The 21,477-nt window shown below is 39.9% G+C and overlaps 3 protein-coding genes across 4 annotated transcripts in view; all 3 read right to left on the bottom strand.

Moving 5' to 3' along the window:
• SAR1A (secretion associated Ras related GTPase 1A) overlaps positions 1-21,477 on the bottom strand; it is a 537,387-nt gene that overhangs the window by 57,680 nt on the left and 458,230 nt on the right. The gene's annotated exons all lie outside the window — the stretch shown is intronic.
• Positions 1-21,477, bottom strand: part of PPA1 (inorganic pyrophosphatase 1) — a 478,362-nt gene that overhangs the window by 7,592 nt on the left and 449,293 nt on the right. The window contains exons 3-7 of the mRNA XM_050803669.1: positions 18,914-18,972; positions 8,056-8,109; positions 7,105-7,224; positions 4,136-4,222; positions 3,099-3,225 (exon numbers count right to left, since the gene is read on the bottom strand). Coding sequence (XP_050659626.1) covers positions 3,099-3,225; positions 4,136-4,222; positions 7,105-7,224; positions 8,056-8,109; positions 18,914-18,972 — 447 coding nt within the window. The remainder of the gene's footprint in view (positions 1-3,098; positions 3,226-4,135; positions 4,223-7,104; positions 7,225-8,055; positions 8,110-18,913; positions 18,973-21,477) is intronic.
• LOC126962537 (interferon alpha-inducible protein 27, mitochondrial-like) lies at positions 18,989-21,448 on the bottom strand. 2 transcript variants are annotated; one of them, XM_050803690.1, is made up of 2 exons: positions 19,933-21,448; positions 18,989-19,817 (listed from the first exon to the last, which is right to left on the bottom strand). In XM_050803690.1, exons 1-2 carry the CDS (start codon positions 20,000-20,002, stop codon positions 19,534-19,536), a joined length of 354 nt encoding a protein of 117 aa, XP_050659647.1. In that variant the 5' UTR covers positions 20,003-21,448; the 3' UTR covers positions 18,989-19,533. The 2 variants fall into 2 exon arrangements, with proteins under 2 accessions (XP_050659647.1, XP_050659646.1); XM_050803689.1 differs by having other exon boundaries at positions 19,010-20,016.

Raw genomic sequence — 21,477 nt, 5'->3', positions numbered from 1 at the left:
GTACTATCCCTGGTCCAGAGGCAGAGGCTATATGTCAGAGAATCACAACACTATTACGTACTAAAAGATAAGAAAAATAGATTAGATTGATATCCATTGTTGGGTTATGTATTAAATGTGACTAGACTTTGCTGGATAGTACAGGCACTATATATAACAATACTTTAGTTCTGGCTGACAGAAAAGTGTACTGCTTAAAAAACTTTAAGTTTCTGTGTAGCCATCAACAATGGCTAGCCTCAATGTCATCAAACTGCACTTTAAATAACAAACTCCTGCACAATGCAAGCAAACGGAGATACACATGCTAAAAAGTCAGTTAGGAAAAGTATTATGAGGAAGAGAAATACATTTGACAACAACAAAAGCTTATTTATATTTGTATAAGATAACATTGCTTCAATCCAATTTATTTATTTTTTTGAGATGGAGTCTCACTCTGTCTCCCAGGCTGGATCTCGGCTCACTGCAAGCTCCACCTCCTGGGTTCACGCCATCTCCTGCCTCAGCCTCCTGAGTAACTGGGACCACAGGTGCCCACCAACATGCCTGGCTAGTTTTTTTGTATTTTTAGCAGAGATGGGGTTTCACCGTGTTAGCCAGGATGGTCTTGATCTCCTGACCTCATGATCCACCTGCCTCGGCCTCCCAAAGTGCTGGGATTACAGACATGAGCCACTGCGCCCGGCCGATTTATAATTCAATCCAATTTATAATCTGCGTAAAGAATAGCATGCATTCTATTATCACAGTATCACTAAAAGTACGGAAACTTTACAGAATGCACTGGGCAATGTTTAAGCACTAGTAAATTTCAAAGAACTTATAATTTACATAAAATGTGTCACCTGATACAGAAATAATTTGGAAATCCAGAAATCCAACATGCAAATGTTGATGTTTTCCAATACCAGAAACCAATTCTCCATTTATTCAGAAACCAACTGGGTGCTCAGTAATTCAGTGTGATTCTGACACTATTTACCTGGAGTTAGCATCAGATCTCAAAGGTTAGGAGCCCAGTCTCATAAGACTGCCCCACTTCAGATGCCTCCTGTACTTCTGACTGATCAGCTATAAATTGGGGGTTTTCACAATCCTCTCCCTAAGTTCCCTAATTTGCTAAAATGATTCACAGAACTCAGGAAAACACTGAAGTTTAACATTTTGTTATACGCATGCAACTCAGGGACAGCAAATGGAAGAGATGCACAGGGGCAAGCTACAGGATGGACAATAGATACTGCCTTAGGTTGACATTAGGGAAAGCTGCATACTACTTGCACCATGGGACCAGCCACCCCAAGAAAGTTTTCACGGTTCTAATAACCTGAACTGCAGGGCAATAATACCTTAGTAAATGAGTGCTGACAGAGTGACAGGCTTGGCTTCACTAATCATGGCCACAGCATGCCAAGTTCTCTTGTATAAGAAGTACATTGGAAATGCAGGCACCGACCTACAGAACAGAGCCGCACCACCAAGTTAGTGAACAGATGGTGTGAATGCACTCTCACCTTTCAAAATTGAAACGAAACGTTAAAGGATTGGCATTCTTCCAGTCCTTCTTCAATGAATTAACACAGATGCAAATATACATCACATCATTTTGAGGGAACATGCTCTCAAGGTGACTCTTATCACTGCTGACATTGACCTCCATCACCTGGCTGAGGCAGTGTTTGTCAAGTTTCTGTGCTGTAAAGTCATTCTCTCCTGTCCCTTACCCACATTGTACTCGTTGGAAGGAAGTCACCATGCACAGCTCACAATTAAGGACCTCCTTGAGAAGGGAGTATCTACATAAATTATTTGGAATTCTTCTGCTTTGAGATTTATCTATTCTTCCTCATTTGTTTATTTATTCAATCATTTATTTATGTCAGTAGAGACTCATGGATATTTATTTTATATTCCAGGTTATATTAAAATACTACTTTATTTTCTTGCTCAAATTGTTCTAGCTTTGGCAACTCCTATGTATGTACCCAAGAATAAAAACATAAGTCCACACAAAAACTTGTACAGGAATGTTCATGGCAGCATTACACAGTCAAAACAACCCAAACGTCCATCAACTGATGAATGGATAAACAAAATGTAGTATATCCACACAATGGAATAATATTCAACCATAAAAAGGAGTACTGACAGATGCTACAATATGCCATATGGATGAACCTAGAAAACATTATACTAAGTGAATGAAACCAGAAACAACAACAAAAAAAATCCACATATTGTACCAGTCCATGTATGAGATACCTAGAATAGGTAGAATAGGCAACTCCATAAAGACAAAAAGCAGATTAGTGGTTGCCAGGGCCTGGAGAGGAGGAGGGAATAGGGAATGACTTGAACTAGTGGTGATGGCTGCACAACCTTGTGAATGAATGAAATGCCACTGAAGTGTACACTGTCATTAAAATGGTGAATTTTATGTTATGTAAATTTTAGCACCAAAAAAAAAAGGGGGGGGAATGAAGTGCTGATACATGCTACAATATGGATGAACTCTGAAAACACTTATTTCACTAAGTGAAATAAACCAGACACAGAGGCCACCTATATGATGCCATTTACATGAAATGACAGCATAGGCAAATCCATAGGCACAAAATAGATCCGCAGTCACCTGGGACTGAGGGAAGCGGGACAGAGAGTGATAGCCCATGGACACAGGATTTCCTTTTGGGCTGATGAAATGTTCTGCAATTAGACAGTGGTGATGGTTGTACAACTTAGTGAATATACTAAAAACCACTGAATTGTGCATTTTACAGTGGTGACTCTTTGATATGTGAATATCTCAATTAAATGTTTTAAAATAAATAAACATAGCAACTGAGTGCTGGTATGTGGGGAAGGAAAGGACAAAGAAACAGTAAGAACTTACCAGATTTTTTCTGTTCTGGAATGAAGGAGAAAGTGTACTTAGTTAATTACAAGTAGTCATAGAAATAATGCTTGAACAGTGCTTTGTTCCTCCATCCTTTAATAGTTTGAAGTAATGAGCTTACAATTCTGTCATTACAGGTTAAGTTTGGTGGTGTTTATGAATTAATTAGAAAGACTTCAGACTCTTCAAATTTTCTTACCATTATAGTTGGCTGCATCAGGATCATCCACATTAATGGCAATGACTTTCCAGTCGGTTTCCCCTTCATCAATCATAGCCAATATGCCTAGAACTTTCACGCCAATTATTTCACCTCTTGCACATACCTGAGTCAATAGACAAAGTCAGGACAACATTACAGAATGAAACTCTAGAAGACGGTTTTACTTGGCTAACAGGAAGTAAGAAAGAGGCCAAGTTCTTGTGAATTTACCTGGAGACTGTTTCTTTAAGCAAATTTTAAAAACCTAGGTAAGTAAATGTTTCATCAGTCCTGTTGAAGTTGAAAACAGGACTTATAGGTCCTATTTTCTTCTAGGTCATAGGGAAACCAGTACATAGCTCAGGGTAATCAATGTTTTTTGCACTATCATTGATTATACTGAAGAATAAGTCCTCCATAGTCTCAAATATGTATCTTAATATGCTTTACCTTTTATTTTATAAAAGTCATTGAGTTAAGCAAGTCATACAATGACTTAAAAAGTTTATGACTTAAAAAACAAAATGAAAACTTTGTTTTTAGTTGTTTACTATTTCTCTGAGCCTGAGAGAGACATAAAGAAATAACTATAATCAGAATCTTAGAACAACCCTCCTTGATGGAGGAATTACTACCATGAATCTCCAACTCGAGGTTATTTGGTTTGGGTCAATTTACTGATCACTCTAAATCGTTAGGCAAGGTTTGCCATGGATTGAGAGGGAATTTCCCTCCTGGTACCTTTCACCTATTGACTAATTATCCATCTTCTAAAGCAATGCAGAACACGTCCAGTTTTTCCAGATATATGTTCAATCATACATACACAGACACGTTTTTTTTCCAGACTAGGTTTAAATGTACAAATTATAATATACAAATGCTTAAAATGCAAGAGAAGCCTTTAATACCAAAGAGACATCATTATTTCACTAATATTCATCCATTTTATTCACAGTATTTTTTAAAGTATGAAATTTGGTATACTTCATTAATCTCTCAACACTAAAGAAAAAAATGTCACATTTCATTACCTTGCTTCCAATTTCACACACATCAATTGGGTCATTGTCACCACAACAGCCAGTATGTTTATCATTGTGCCCTGGGTCTTCCCAAGTCTGAAAAAAATAATACTTAGTGTATATCGTTCCTATACATATGGACAAAATGGATCATGTTGAGAATAATAGATAACATCCTATGACTCTTCAGCTATTTTTTATCTCATTGTTTTAGTTCTTTATTCACATGTAAGAATCTTAACTACGCACAATAGTTTCAATTAAATGTTGTAGCTCCTACTACACATATAATGCTAAATTTAAGCTTTAAAACAGATAATGATCCTATTTAAAACAAGCAAAAACCAACTACTTAATAACTGAGACAACAGGGAAAACACAAATATAGACCGAAATGTTTACTTTAAAGATGTGTGGTTTTAGGCTGGGGAGGCTGAGGCAAGTGGATCACCTGAGGTCAGGAGTTCGAGACCAGCCTAGCCAATACGGTGAAACCCTGTATACACTAAAAATATAAAAATTAGCCAGGCGTGGTGGTGCATGCCTGTAATACCAGCTACTTGGAAGGCTGTGGCAGGAGAATCGCTTGAACCCAGGAAGCAGCGGTTGCAGTGAGCCTAGATCATGCCACTGCACTCCAGCCTGGGCAACAGAGCGAGGCTCCATCTCAAAAAAAAAAAAAAAAAAAAAAAAAAAAAAAAAAAAAACCAGAAAATAAAACACACAAAAATGTGTGTGTGTGTGTTTTCTTTTCTTTCTTTTTTTTTGTTGCCCAGGCTTGTCTCAAACTCCTGGGCTCGAGTGATACTCCCACCTTGGTGTCCCAAAGTATGGGATTACAGGCATAAGCCACTGTACCTGGTCTTAGATTTTCTTTATAATAAATTCCCAAAACAGAAGTAGGTAGGCAAGAATAGTAAGATGGAAAGGTTATGCTCTTTTTCTTTTTTGAGACAGAGTCTTGCTCTGTCGCTCAGACTGGGTGGAGTGCAGTGGCACAATCTTGGCTCCCTGCAACCTCTGCCTCTCATGTTCAAGCAATTCTCCTGTCTCAGCCTCCTGAGTCGCTGGGATTACAGGCACACACCACCACACCTGGCTAATTTTTGTATTTTTAGTAGAGATGGGGTTTCACCATGTTGGCCAGACTGGTCTTAAACTCCTGACCTCAGGTGATCCTCCCACCTTGGCCTCCCAAAGTGCTGGGATTACAGGTATGAGCCACCACACCCAGCCAAAAGGTTACGTTCTGATGTTAAAAGTATCATCACTGACCAGGAGTCAAGACTGAAACGTTTAATCAGGATTTTCCAGAACTTTACATGACTGGTTTTCTTTCCTTCCTAAATTGTAAGCCAGAGTCCTTGCAGAACATCTCACAAAAACACTGATAGCCTGTGCTAGCCAGGATGTTAGGTTTAAAATGTAGCTGTTGCTATTGGTTCTTTTTGCCTCCAACTGGAACACATTACTTGGATTTTTTGGCTACTCAGCTGGAGTAAAGGCAAAAGATAAATGAGAAGGGTGATAAAGGAAGACCACATCTAACAAATCCAACATTAAGAAAGCAAAATCCAACCCACAGAATAGTAAGTATTTCAGCAATGTTCTCCTACAAGGATGATATATCAAGGCTGAATACTATTAATAAATCCATTGAGGCCGGGTGTGGTGGCTCATGCCTGTAATCCCAGCACTTTGGGAGGCCAAGGCAGGCAGATGAAAAGGTCAGGAGTTTGAGACCAGTCTGGCCAATATAGTGAAACCCTACCTCTAATAAAAATACAAAAAATTAGCTGGGCGTGGTGGCGGGTGCCTGTAATCCCAGCTACTCAGGAGGCTGGGGCAAGAGAATCGCTTGAAACTGGGAGGCAGAGGTTGCAGTGAGCCAAGATTGCACCACCGCACTCCAGTCCGGGCAACTGTGTGAGACTCCGTCTCAAAAACAACAACAACAACAACAACAACAACAAAAAAAATCAATTAAAGTATAAGGTGAAACACTGTAATTAAGACAAACAAATGACTTTGTGCTTACCTAACAAGCCAGATGGGTCAGACCTATGTTCTACTATCTTATAGGTTGTTTCATAGTAGGTTCCATTTAACAGACTTCATTGTTAATAAAAACAAACCATTTATCAACAAATTCAACTGAATGTTTATTTAGTGTCTCAGCATTAAATTTTAAGTGCCACAGCACTGGCCTAGCCAAACCAGAATTAAATAGATGTCATTTACTCATTATAGACAAGATCCTAGTGATTCTTCACTCAAATATTAAATAAGAACCTGCTACATACTGACATTGTGCCAGGAATAAATTGGTAAACAACCCTTCTCAAAGGGTTGACTATTTAAGAAAACAGGATCCCCTCATTACTTTACCACAAAGAGCTTGACCTGAAGAAGAGGGAATCAAGACTCTAAACATAAAAGTCAGCAGTTATGAGAGCTTGTATGTGCAGGTGTTAAGGCTTTATTTTTTGAAATAACCATACCACCTACATACTGTGAATAGCTCAGGGAGGCAATATTAACGTCTCAAGGAGAAAGAAAGTGAGGCAAGTTAGATAAGCTAGGAAGTGGCCATCTTGGGATTTGAACTCTAGTCTGTCTGGTGCCAAAAATCAGTGCTTTTGACTACTACCATACACTCTTTCTTGACTGAATAGACTTGCAACTTGGTCTGTAGAGAATTTATATAGCTTACAACCAGTCCAAAAAAGAAAAAATATTTCAGAAAAGAATAAATGTTCAAATCTGAATTTAAACATTGTAAATATTTACCTTTCAGTTTATCTTGAAAATAAGTTATTTAAGGAAGCATTCAAATGAGTTAATTATCCCTTCTTATGTTTTTAAAATCTACCATAGAAAAAACTCTCCACAGGTATTCAAATCTTTTTTACGAATAGCAGTAAGTTAATATTTAGTAAGTTAAAAAGTACATTGTCAGCAGTTGCATGAAGACATACCTGAGGGATGGCACCATAGTTCCAGATATATCCTTTGTACGGGAACAAATTCGCAACATAGCGAAGTTTTCCTTTTTTCACATCTTGTTTAATGGGGTTTAAAGGGTCCTTTGTAGCAATCTGAAATAAAAAATTTCAAATCGTTGCATATTTGGATGTGAAATACTATTCAAATAAGGATCTGAGGAAATGAATTATGGTATCTATGTTCCCTAATTCCACTTTAATGATATATTCTATCCCTAACAATTTTATAATTGAACTAAGGTGCTTCCATAATCAGCCACTAAGTGGAAAGGTTATGTGAGGTATAAAGGAACTATCAAGAAGGGAAGAAGAACATTTACTAATTCTAGAAAGCAAAGACTAAAATTACCTGGAATAAATTCTAATGTTTGAGTAATAAAAATATTGTAATTTTTATTAAAAGGGCAAAATAAATACTATCCAATTTTATTTTCCTTTACAGAATTTAAAATTATTCAAATACTTGGGTATTTATTACACACAAAAAATGTGATTACTGTAAAAAAGTATGTGGTATAAAATGTTATAAATATCCATAACAAAAAGGCAATGATGGTAGGTATCGTCAGAAAGAAACTAACACCATGCAACTGAAATTCCAATGAGAGTATCTGTGGCTGGGGTGACTAAAGAGGGGTCAGTGATGGGCTTACAGAGAGTAAGAGGAGAAAAAGTAGTTCTAGGTTTTGGGAACATCAGAAGCAAAGATGTTGGGAAGAAAAGTTTGGGGCATATTTGTAAACAGCTGAGTTTAGCTGGAGCCCAAAGGGAAGACTGCTGGCAATGGGAGATACAACTAGAAAACAGACTGGGACCAGACGGAGAAAAACCTTGGAGTTCAGATGGTTCATCCTTGATCAAGTCAGTGTGACTCGATCAAAACCAATATCCTAAGTCTCACTCAAATGTAAAGTGAAATATTACCTCCATTTTTGCATTAGACCAGCGTGGCACTTCAACTACCATGTGGAACACATCCTGAAAAAACAGAGAAAGTGAGATGGTCACAGGAGCCAATTTGTTCTTTAAGGGAGCATGCACTATTTCTTCCAAAGTCAAACTGTTCATTGTACCAGATCTTTGAAGTCAATTGGATTTTCAACAAAATGCATCAAACAAAAAAGAGAATGATGGATGAAGAAATAATGCAATTATAGGAAAATATTCATTATAGAATCAAGGTGGTCAGTATATGATTGCTTACTGTATAGTTCTTCTTAATTTTTATTTACTTCTAAATTTTTTGTAGAGACAAGCTCTTACTATGTTGCCAAGGCTGGTCTCAAACTCCTGGCCTCAAGTGATCCTCCTGCCTCTACCTCCCAAAGTGCTGGGATCACAGGTGTGAGCCATCTCGCCCACACTTACTATATAAATCTTTTAACTTTTCTGTATGCTTTAAGTGTTTCAGAATAAAAATTGACAGTGGAAAGAATGTTCCTAGGAAGGAAACAGTTCTTAAATAAACATAACAGAACCTGTATCTCTGAAGAAGACCATCTTCAAAACACTCTCCAAAGGCCAGTGTTATTTCCTTCAGAGACACTGCAATTACTCAAAATGTTTTCAGAGCCTCCATTTCAGAGATGGTTTATAAGACAAACCCCAAGTCAGCCTAATTACTTGATCATACTTTAGTTTATAAGGCGAACCTCCGTCAGCCTAATTACTTGGTCATACTTTAGTTTTAGCATCAAACAAAACTCATCAGCTTCATTATCCATATTATTCTCCCAATTTGGCTGTTTTTAGAAATAAAGACCCCCTCAAAAGGTCTTTGACTTTGAAGATAAGAGAATATGCTCTAAAAATATTTTAATCAATGATAGTTCTATTGTAATTGGCTTATAGCCTTAAATTGACTACTATAAAATGGATATATTCAGGGAGTAAATTCTCAGATGTGCAGTTTAAAAACATAATGAAAAACAAACCATACTTTGCCAACCCATTTTGCACACTGGAGTTAAATATGGCATAGGTTATTTAAACTTGAGCTTTAATTATTCAGAATACTATTTTTTTTTTCAAGGAATAGAACTTTAACTGCAGTTTTTCAGTTTTCAGCCTCTACAAAGGGCACAGATGAAGCTAAATCTGTAATAACTGTTTTCTGTCACCCAGGCTGGAGCGCAGTGGCATAATCTTGGCTCACTGCAACCTCCACCTCCTGGGTTCAAGTGATTCTCCTGTCTCAGCCTCCCAAGTAGCTGGGATTACACAGGGGCGTGCCACTACACCGGGCTAATTTTTGTATTTTTAGTAGAGATGGAATTTCACCATGTTGGCAGGCTGGTCTCAAACTCCTGACCTCAGGTGATCTACCTGCCTTGGCCTCCCAAAGTGCTGGGATTATAGCTGTGAGCCACCGCACCTGGCCTGCAGTCATGCTTATAAAATGTTCTTTTTTTTTTTTTTTTTTTGAGACAGGGTCTCACTCTGCCACCCAGGCTGGAGTGCAGTGGCATGAGCTTGACTCACTGAAGCCTCAACCACCCTGGCTCAAGCAATCTTCCCATCTCAGCCTCCTGAGTAGCTGGAGCTACAGGTGCACGCCACAACATCCAGCTAAGATAGATAGATAGATAAAAGATAGATATATATATATATAAAAATTTTTTTTTGGTAGAGATGGAGTTTTGCCATGTTACCCAGACTGGTAAAGTACATTTTAAGAACTTAACTTAAAATGAAAATCACTTGGTTACATCACTCTTTAGAATTACTTCTTTGCTACTTTCCATCAAAACATGGGAACTGATAAGCCACAAGGGAATAAGTCAAAGGTTTCAAGTTAATAATTACCTTGCTGGTACCAAGCAGAAAAACTACACTGATTTCAATTCAAAAGTGTAAAACTTCTGTCATTTTAAGTTCCTGCTGAAACCATGGAAGACTAAAGCATCCATGGGTTTCTGCACCAAGCCTCCTGACACCTCACCTACCCAGTACAACATAAAAACCAAAAGAATGGAGATATTACTTAAATCTAGGACTGAAGAAACTGCTCTATCCCTGTATCCCTCTAAAATAACTAGATGGTTTAGAAAATGTAACCCTGATTGTTCATCCTGGGTAGAAAACCTCAGAACCAATCCTTGCCCACTAAGTTTTCAAGAGTTTTGTCCACTTCTCAGGCATAAAAATGAGATCTGTAGGTCCGTGAAAAGAAAAGTCAGGGCTTTCGGTTTTCAGTAGCAGTACCCTAAAGATTCACAAGATGGAGCTGTTATGACATGAAAGATCAACTGAAGAGCTCGCCAAGATTAGCTGTTAATTTTGTTAAAACGCCACCAGGCCAGGCGCTGTGGCTCACGCCTGTAATCCCAGCACTTTGGAAGGCCGAGGCGAGTGGATCACCTGAGATACGGAGTTCAAGACCAGCCTGACCAACATGAAGAAACTCTGTCTCTACTAAAAATATAAAAATTAGCCGGTCATAATGAGGCATTCCTGGAATCCCAGTTACTCGGGAAGGCTGAGGCAGGAGAATTGCTTGAACCTGGGAGGCGGAGGTTGCAGTGAGCCGAGATCGCCCCATTGTACTCCACCTTGGGCAACAAGAGCCAAACTCCCTCTCAAAAAAAAAAAAAAAAAAAAAAGCCACCAAATGAATACATTGCTTCAAGAAAGATATAGCAAATAGAGCTGAAATAACTAATTCAAAGTTTAGAAACTATATTGAACACTTTAATAGCATTAAATGACAAATATGTGTAGACTCTCAAAACAGTATTACCTAATAACATAAATCTACATAATTAATGGGAAGGAAAAAAATAACAAGGAAGAAAACATCCTTCAGAAAATGGTGAGAGAATTCTACAGCGAACAAAAGCCTGAAGGTCTGGTGCTTTTTAGAAATATAGCTGGGTGAGGCCGGGCGTGGTGGCTCACACCATTATAGGTGTGATTATACCCATTATAGGTGGGATTATACCCAGCACTTTGGGAGGCCAAGGTGGGCGGATCATGTGGTCAGGAGATCGAGACCATCCTGGCTAACACGGTGAAAACCCATCTCTACTAAAAATGCAAAAAAATTAGCCAGGCGTAGTGGCGGGCGCCGTAGTCTCAGCTACTCGGGAGGCTGAGGCAGGACAACAGCGTGAACCTGGGAGGCAGAGGTTGCAGTGAACCGAGATCACACCACTGCACTCCAGCCTGGGCAACAGAGCAAGACTCCATCTCAAAAGAAAAAAAAAAAAAAAGAAGAAGAAGAAATTAGCTGGGCAAAAACAGCAGGGAGTACCTGCAAAAGCCAGAGTCAATTCATTGATTTTTTTCAACAAATATTTTTTGTGGACCACCAGGATGTGCCAGGTACTTTTCCAGGCTCTGAAGACTAGCAATGAACAAAATAAAAGTTATTTTAACTCCCAAAGCGTTGGATTTCCAAATCAGATACTTCCTGCTGGTAGCCTTGGTGGTGGTTCAGGGGTAGAATTCTCGCCTGCTATATCAGGTCCTCCAGCTTGTAGGCCTCATGCTACAGCTTGGGGTGAGTGACTCATCTGTAAAAATCAATGTTTAGCACACTTTCAAATTCATGTAGATGCTGTAGTAATACTTGTCTCAGCCAGGCGTGGCAACTCATGCCTATAATCCTAGCACTCTGGGAGGCAGAGGCAGGAGGACTGCTTGAGGCCAAGAGTTCAAGACCAACCTGACCAACATAGCAAGACCTGTCTCTTAAAAAAAAAAAATTTTAAAAGAGAGAGAGAGACGAGGTCTCACTCTGTCACCCAGACTGGAGTACAGTGATGCAATCATAGCTCACTACAGCCTCCAACTCCTGGTCTCAAGCAATCCTCCTGCCTCAGCCTCCTGAGTAGCTGGGCCTACAGGTGTGCACTACCACACCTGGCTAATTGTTTTTTAATTATGTTTTTGGAGATGAAGTCAGGATATGTTGAGCGGGCTGGTCTCTAATTCCTAGCCTCAAGCGATCTTCCTGTCTATGCCTCCCTAGTAGCTGGAATTACAGGTGCAAGCCATCCTGCCCAACTCTGTACTTATAAGGAGGGGGTGTCCCACATACTTCAGCAGGAATTACTACTAAAGAACAACTTTCTTATAGACATCCTGGCTAATAATTCAGAGTTGCCACTAGGTGAACAACAGTGATATTTAGGATTTTTCAGGGCAACTGATATGAGAAATTCAATGAATTTTATAGCAACGGAGTTGCTATAAAACTGTACTGTTTTTATGCGTTTTAATGATTCCAATATTCATGCACTTAAAAAATAGCGATTTTAAGAAATTTAGTACTACTCAGTTACAAATTCATTCCTTCTTCTTTAATCCCAACTGTTTCAACTGTTACTTAGCTGGATCTTGGATTTACTATCTTGTTACCCCCATTGTTAGGACTTCCCAGAATGCATCCTCCAATCCTACCATGCTTTGGAGTCTCAGTCATTGGTCTGGCATCAGAGCTCTCAGCTCTGTTAACAGCTTCAGAAAAGAAGGAAGTTAAGTCTCCCTAAAGGGATGATTTTGATAAACCCAATAATTACCTTGCTGATAAACCAGTGGCGGATACGGGAAAAGGCAAACTATAACTTTACCTCTGACTTCCCAAAGTCAGAAATATAACTATCTATTTCAGGCCAGGTATGGTGGCTTGTGCCTGTAAACCCAGCACTTTGGGAGGCTGAGGCAGGAGGATCGCTTGAGGCCAGGAGTTCAAGACCAGCCTGAGCAACATAGACCTTGTCTCTACAAAAAAATAAAAGTCTATTTTACTTCCCAGATTTATAATCATTTTATCAAGTAGTCAAGACGTTACAACAAAATGTTAAAGATGTCCAGATTCTAAGGAAATTGGCAACTCAACAAGTCTACATTGTATCACTCCATTAATCAAAAAGATTTAAAATAAAAATGTTTCAGGAATAGAAGAAATATCTCCTATATCTTGGTTAGGCTTATAACTTCACTAATTAAACAGGAATATTAATTACAGTAATATAGTGAGGGCCAGTCTCATCTCCAAACTGGTTAGAGTCTTGTGGACCAAGTCAGTAGTCTGACAAGTCATTTACTAATGACCAGGCTATGGCCATTTGGTAGGCTGGTATTACTAACGCAGTTAAGTACATATATAGGGAACATGCTCTTAATTTAATTACATCTCATCTTTAAATCTTAGCAGTTAAGTTCAATGTGTCCTTATTGAGACTTATTTCTTATCTATTTATTTTATTTCATTTTTTGAGATAGAGTTTCGCTCTTGTTGCCCAGGCTGGAATGCAATGGTGCAATCTTGGCTCACCGCAACCTCAGTTTCCTGGGTTCAAGCGATTCTCCTGCCTCAGCTCCTGAGCAGCTAGGATTACAGGCATGCACCACCACACCCAGCTAATTTGTGTATTTTTAGTAGAGACGGGGTTCCTCCATGTTGGTCAAGCTGGTCTCAAACTCCCGACCTCAGGTGATCCGCCCACCTCGGCCTCTCAAACTGTTGGGGTTACAGGCGTGAGCCACCGTGCCCGGCATTGAGACTTATTTCTAACCCTGGATTTGGTAAATTCGATGAACTATACTACAGAATTACACCAAGTGGCTGACATTAGCATTTTCAAGTTGACTCATTGTGTGTTTCTCTAGATAACTTCAGAAATCTAGTAAATACCAGGCTTAGAAAGAAACACAAAAATCACCCTCTGGTACCATCACTCTTATTTATTTATTTATTTATTTTGAGACAGAGTCTCACCTGTCACCCAGGCTGAAGTGCAGTGGCACGATCTCAGCTCACTGCAACCTGCGTCTCCAGGGCTCAAGTGATCCTCCTACCTCAGCCCTCCTGGACCACAGGCACCTGCCACCACACCCAACTAAACTTTTTTTTCTTCTTTTTTTTTGGTAAAGACAGGGTTTCACCATGTTGCTGAGGCTGGTCTTGAACTCATGAACTCAAGCAATTCATCCACCTAGGCCCCCCAGAGTGCTAGAATTATGGGCATGAGTCACGGCACCTAGTCTACCCCCCGTTTTTAAATCTTTATTGTTTTGCAATAAAATTTGGAGAAAAAACAGTAGCGGTGGAGAGAATTTTCTTCTAAATTTATCTAGAGAATAAACATACAGCAAGAAGCTAATCCAAACCAAGCTTTCCTTTTTTTTTTTTTTTTTTAACTTCTAGATTAGTTTTGGAGTATAAAATCCCTATCAGAAGAACTCATGTAGTTAAAAGAAAATGTTTCATCCCCATAAAGATGCTTTCGAAAAGGTATACCAGATTTCATCATTTCCAACAATACTTTACCTTATTCACTGCTCACCAAATGACAATGGCTCTTAACTCTGTTCTGGCTGTAAAGTTGGTAATATGATTCTAGAAGGATATACTCTAATTTGTTAAAAGTATATGGATACCTGAAATATTTCATCAACAGTGACAGAAGTCTATTTGAGAAGCTATCAGAAAGAAACACGATGACCGAAGTTCACACTGTTGTGCCCCTTATTCACTTAGAATTGTGACTTAGTAAAGAAAGACATGACTTATACCAACCCAAAAAACATTTGCTCAAAAAATTGTGTTAAGATTCCAAGGGAGATCATTAACTTATTAAAGAAATTAAAACACATACACACAAAACTTTTAGAAATACTCATTTGTTTTCCAGTTACATAGATCTTCTACTCATTGCAGCTCAAATAAATGCCTGTATTTGCTACTACACACTACCATATGTACCTACGTAGAGCAATAACTTAATTTGTCATGTCATAATTAAGAATAAGCTGCTGGCTGGGTGTGGTAGCTCATGCCTGTAATCCCGCACTTTGGGAGCTGAGGTGGGTGGATTGTTTGAGCTCAGGAGTTCGGGACCAGCGAAAGTCTGTCTCTACCAATACAAAAAAATTAGCCAGGTACAGTGGTGCGCACCTGTAGTCCCAGCTACCCAGGAGGTTGAGGTGGGAGGATTGCTCGAGCCCAGGAGGTGGAGGCTGTAGTGAGCCAAGATCACACCACTGCATTTCAGCCTGGGTAACAGAGTGAGACCCTGTCTTTAAAAAAAAAAGGGGGGAGGAAAGAAAAAGCTGCTATTTTTGCTATTTTTTCTTTTCAGATAAGCTTTATGATGACTACATTTTGAAAACAGATATTCTAAGCATAATCTGTTTATTTTAATGTCTTTATAATATCAAGCACAAGGGTCTGCATTTCCAGTTGTCAAACTTTTCTGTTTTGCAATGACTAACAATTTTGACCATGGAAACATTCCCAAGAAAAATGCATTTATGCCAAATTGTAGATAATATTCTTTTAAGTTTCTGAAGCATCAATCTGTTTGATTAGAGGCTTGACTTTCTTTCAGAAGGGAAAAAAAGAAACACATATTCCATATTTATACATGCTTCTATATGCTCCCAACAATCACCTGAAAAAAACAGAACCCTACATTGTCAGAATTAGAATTTAACACGAAAGTTTAAGATACGGAATAGAAAAATATCTGATTTCCAAAACTAAAAAATCAGGTCATGATATTTGAGCACTTTAAGATTTACAGAAAGCTTTTATCTACCCAGTGTTTCATACTGTTTATTACCATGTTTTGGAAAATTTCTGGTATCTCAGAAGTTTTATGTTAGAAGATACTCTGAGCTATAGGTGCTTTTATATTTGATCCTAAAATTGATCCAGAGCAAAGGACATCCCTGCAATTTAAAAATATCCAGTGAGCCCTTGCCTTTACCTTCTCTACCCACTGGATTTGGTAATAATCAAAGCAGGGTACCCGAGTCAAAAGATTTTCCAGAACTGGCTGGACTGATTACCTAACGGCATATGCCGAACTGAATAGCCACATTAAAAGGTCCAGATATGGGTTGGGCACAGTGGCTCACGCCTGCAACCCCAGCACTTTTGGAGGCTAAGGTGGGCAGATCGCTTAAACCAGGAGTTTGAGACCAGCCTGGGCAACATAGGGAAACCCCATCTCTACAAAAAAATAGAAAAATTAGCTGGGCGTGGTGGTATGTGCCTGTGGTCCCAGTTATTCGGGAGGCTGGGGCAGGAGAATCACTTGTGCCTGGGAGGTATAAGCTGCAGTAAGCCACGATCATGCCACTGCACTCCAGCCTAGGTGACAAAGTGAGACCCTGTCTCAAAAAAAAAAAAAAAAAAAAAGGTCTGATATGGATATGAGTCCTTGGACATTTTTCCTTAGTGGAGCTGGCTGAGCCATGTTAAAGGTACATGCTCACTTGATCAACATTCCCCCATTATCATCCCTCAGACGACTGACCACATTAGGAACAAAGTCCAAGGCCAAGCTCATAAGAATGTATTCATGTAAAATTAATCACAATGGATTTTTTTATAAAAAAGAAAGAAAATCACACTCTAACGAATCAAGTTAATCAGATTTTTTTTTAAAGGCTATAATCCAAAATGATGTCTACCACACCTTTATTTGTGTTTTAAACAAGTAACTTCCTTAAAAACAAAACAAAAGAATTCTTTCCGGCCTGTCAGACAGGAAGGCTCCTGCCCAAGGTCCACTGAGGTCTAGACCACTGGTAAAATCCAGAGTCATAAGAGCCTGTGCTTTTGAGCTGGGACAGGGCAGGCCAAGGGCAGAGTCTTCATTTGAGTAATCCACTTTATAGACACAACCAGTCCCTTATAAGACTTCAGTGTCCCTAAGTAATCTAAGTGAACACATTTAACAGGACACCAAAATGTAGCTTGTTTCCTATTCTGGAGTAACTTGAAGCAGCAATAAGAGTAGGTACCAAAACATCTATGATCATTCTGGTCCTTGGTAGGAATACAATCAATTATGAACACTGGGAAAACAGCTCTATGTCAAGAAAATGTTTTCTTCCTGTAGCACACCTGTATGCCAGGGTATTATCAATAAACTTAGGGTCATCATTTTATACCTCTTCATTGCTCAAAATGGTCTGAGATGCTACAGTATGGTATACATACTGTAATACAACAAGCAGATAATTCAAGCCAACCCAATGGGGCCAATTCAAGAGGGAAGGATTCTGCAGTTTATATCAACTCCCAGGAAATCAGATGTAACAAATTCAAGTTTCTGAATAAATACAATGCTGATACTCCCACAGGAAAAACACATGCCAATTAGAGGTCCCTCCTGTATTTGTGGCACATAATTGGCCTGGGGCTGTTTGCTCCATTGCCTCCAATTGGAGTCTTACCCAGGAAGGCTCCTTGGAAGCAATGCAAAATTTGGAATTTCTGGCAGTACAGAACTGCAGCAAACTTCCTGGTAGAAGTGCAATGAATTTGTCTATTTCTATCTAATAGTCACGCCCAGAAAAACAGTAAGACAGCACACACAAGAACAAAATTACTATTATTCTAGACGTGCATTGCAAAGTGATGTTCACGTGTGTTGTGTATTGACATCTAGCTAAGGAAGGTCAATAACCTATGTAATTCTTACAACTCAAAAACCTTTGTACTCAATGTGAATCAAACTTCCGTACTGAAGGAAAAAAATTGAAAGGTAGAAAAAGAAAAAGATATTTGTCCTTGTGCCAAGTTGCTAAATACAGTACAAACTACTTCCATTGGAAAGGAGGCTAAGAAGAGATGGGTTTTTTTAAAATGTTTAAAGTTGTACTTATAACACATGTTCTTTGTAAAAAGATTAGACAATATAAGAAGACAAAAACAAAAATAAAACCAAGAGTCACGGGCAGTCCCATGAATCATAAATATTTTGATATATATTTTTATTGTTATTTATTTTCCTGAGACAGGGTCTTGCTATGTTGCCCAGTCTGGTCTCAAACTCCTGGGCTCAAGTGGTCCTCCCAGCACAGCCTCCTAAGTGGGATTACAATCGCCCCACACTAAGCTATTCTGGTGTATACAGTTGTAGACTTTTTTCCCCCTAGAAAAGTAAAGGTTTTTTACCAATTTGTGGTAAACCTACCAATCTGTGCTACGGTTAGGTTTCTTTTCACTGGTATATACAGGAACAGCTATTTCCTTTTAGAAGTCTGTGTGCCTACCTTTACTAACTCTATCTTAACTGTGCAAATCTTAACTGTACTAGCCCATTACTAAATTTTCCTATACTCATTGAATAATCTAGTTTATTTTTACTATTTCATAAAGTTCCCACAGTCAAAATTCTGTGCTGGCTACCTGGTTTATTTTAGAACCAGTAATGAAGTATTGCGACTTTAGTTCCAAATACACATACAAAAAGGACTAATGTAATTTTTTCTTTTCTTTTTTTTTTTTTTTACCAAGACAGATTAAATACTTTTGCTTTTATGCCTCCTCTCGTTCCCCAAGTTATATTTGCTTCTTTAACTAAATAATCTAGTTTTAAGACTAACTTCTTATTTAGTCAATGGTCTTTTTTTTGAGACAGGGTCTCACTCTGTCACCCAGCTGGAGTACAGTGGTGGCATCTCGGCTCACTGCAACCTCTGCCTCCCAGGCACAAACGATCCTCTCACCTCAGCCTTCCAAGTAGCTGAGACTACAGGTACATGCCACCACGCCTGGCTAATTTTTGTATTTTTTGTAGAGACAGGGTTTCACCATGTTGACAGGCTGTTCTTGAACTTCTGGCCTCTACCCGCCTAAGCTTCCCAAAGTGCTGGGATTATAGGAATGAGCTACCACGCCCAGTCTAATCAACCGACCTTTAACTCACAGCACAGCGAGGCATTTTAAGCACTTGTTGAGAGACATATAAGAAAATTCATATGTAGAACTAGTTGATCTGAGTAAACAGACTGTGTCCAAAAGACAAGGATGCCTTACCTTATCTGCATAAATTGGAATATCATGAAATGGAGATATATATTGTCCTTTCTCATTTTCTGCAAAATAAATTAGAAAAAGTTATTACTGTAATTAATTGTAGTACTAAATGCACATAGTACACATTTTTTTTTTCCTGAGACAGGGTCTCTTACTGTCACCCAGGAGGGTGTACAATGGTGTGATCTTGGCTCACTGCTACCTCTGCTTCCCTCTTGAAGGCTCAAGTGATCCTCCAGCCTCAGCCTCCTGAGTAGCTGGAGTAGCTGGAACTACAGGCATGAGCCACTATGCCTGCATAATTTTTGTATCTTTTGTAGGGAGGTCGTGTTGCCATGTTCCCCAGGCTGGTCTCCAACTCCTGAGCTCAAAGCAGTCTGTCCACCTCGGCTTCCCAAAGGGCCGGAATTACGGGGGTGAGCCACTGCACCCAACCAATACACATTTTTTTTTTTTTTTGCAGCAATTCATCTTTATTTCTTATTTTCCTCTGGGCGTGCAGAATCTGATATATTTCACCCCAGGTATATTTGGGATAGTTGGCTCTTCACTGGGTCAGGATGGCTGGGTGCCTTCTCCCCTGGCACAGTTCTCTTCTCTGCAGGGCGAGGGGCAGGGAGCTAGTAGAACCTCGCAATGCCAGCCACAATGGCAGACCCAGTGGAGCCCAGGATGAATTTGGTCAACCCGGAGAGTCCAGTTACTCCCAGTGACTGCAGAGTAGCCACAAGGCTGCCCGGGGCAACTCCACCCCCATTGGCAATGGCCACTGTGGACATCATCTTGGCTGCTATGGAGGACGAGGTGATTCCCGTCGCAGTGAAGCCCATGGCGCTGAGCACCATGGGCACAGCCTCCACGGCCACAACTCCTCCAATCACGACTGTAGCAATCCTCGCCAGGGGTAAGACTACGGCACGGCTAGAGGCCACCCTGGCCACTTTGGCCACACCGGTCACTGCTGATGAGGTGAAAGCTGAGGCCACCATGCCTGCTCGGGTTAATTCCCTGGCCCAGAGAAGGAGAGTTCCTGAGAATGTGAAGCTGACCCCACCATCTTAAGCTCGGATGTGTTCCACCAGTACACATTTTTAAACCAAGATATTATTCTCACACTAAGCTGGGCGCAGTGGCTCACGCCTGTAATCCCAGCACTTTGGGAGGCCAAGGTGGGCGGATCATGAGGTCAGGAGTTCAAGACCAGCCTGACCAATATGGTGAAACCCCGTCTCTACTAAAAATACAAAAATTAGCCGGGCGTGGTGGCAAGTGCCTGTAATCCCAGCTACTCGGGAGGCTGAGGCAGGAGAATCACTTGAACCCGGGAGGCTGAAGTTGCAGAGTACCACTGCACTCCAGTCTGGGCAACAGATCGAGACTCTGTTTCAAAACACAAACAATAAAACATAAAAGTCCTTTTAGGGTCAATTGTGACTTTGCAGTCTGTCCAGTCCTCTATCAGTTTTAGAGAAACTGACAAATGTAATATTACAAAGCTAAAAAAAAGTTTATTTATATTAAGGAAGGATAAAGCACTTAAAATTTGATAACTATATAGTGGGTTCTAATTATTAGTATTGCTTAAGTTCCAGAGAGTTCCACTCGACAAAAACAGTTACTTCAGCTAGTGCCAAATTCTAGAAGTAGCTTTGGTCTCCCATAACGGAAGATATATATAACATATATATTACATATAGAGAGAGAAAATATTAATTGCAAATAACCTAAGTAAAAGCAGTGTATTTATTCTGCATATACAGCTTGAAGATCCACCCCTCACCTTCAAACCAGTCACCTCTGTAAGCCCTTCCTACAGAGAAATTCTGGAGCCAACACTATTTCCAGAAAAACACTTCCATGAATTATTAGTCAAAAGTTACTGCACTGCCCTTGTTGCTTAATTGCAAAATTAAATAAAATGGGGAGGGGTGGGTAGTTCTCACGCTTCCTGGATTTTTCTGATAGTTAACCTTCAGCTAGATGTTTGCTTTACGGTTCACTTTCCTTTTCCTCCCGCACCAGGCTACTTTTTGCTAGGAGCTTTGTTCCTTCAATGCCTATTCCCATTCGTCCCCTCTACTCCCCGCTTCCCGGTCCTTCATACACCAACTCAGAGTTCGAGGTACCTGCCCATTTCCTTCCAAATAAAACTGTAAAGAGATTAAAATAGAAGCGCTTGTGGTGACACATTTACGAACGCCTCCGTTATCGCCCATAATCTACTCCTAGTATAGCTGGGGGTGGGGGGAGTAAGAGGATAAAGAAAAACCCCAAGTAGATTTCCTCCACCTACAAGGCCAAAAAAAAGGTGGTGCCCTAAGGAGCGTGGAGGGCGCCAGCCTGCAGCCTCCCGGTTTCCCCGTGCAGCCCTAGGTGCAGGACCCGGGGTAGGTACCCCCTAGACGCCGAATCCTGCAAAGGTAAAAAACTTGGCACTTTCTCAGTCATTCTTCCAGATTGACGTCATCTGTTTGATTTGAGAGGAACAGCTTTCTGTTTCATAAGGATTCCCAGCATCGGCGCTGAGGGAACACAGGCGGCGGAGAGGCAGGAGCGCTACCGGG

This window comes from Macaca thibetana, chromosome 9, assembly GCF_024542745.1.
Source record: "Macaca thibetana thibetana isolate TM-01 chromosome 9, ASM2454274v1, whole genome shotgun sequence".
Taxonomy (NCBI): domain Eukaryota; kingdom Metazoa; phylum Chordata; class Mammalia; order Primates; family Cercopithecidae; genus Macaca; species Macaca thibetana.
The sequence above is the reverse complement of the archived record's forward strand: the minus strand, read 5'-3'. Positions and strand labels throughout refer to the sequence as shown.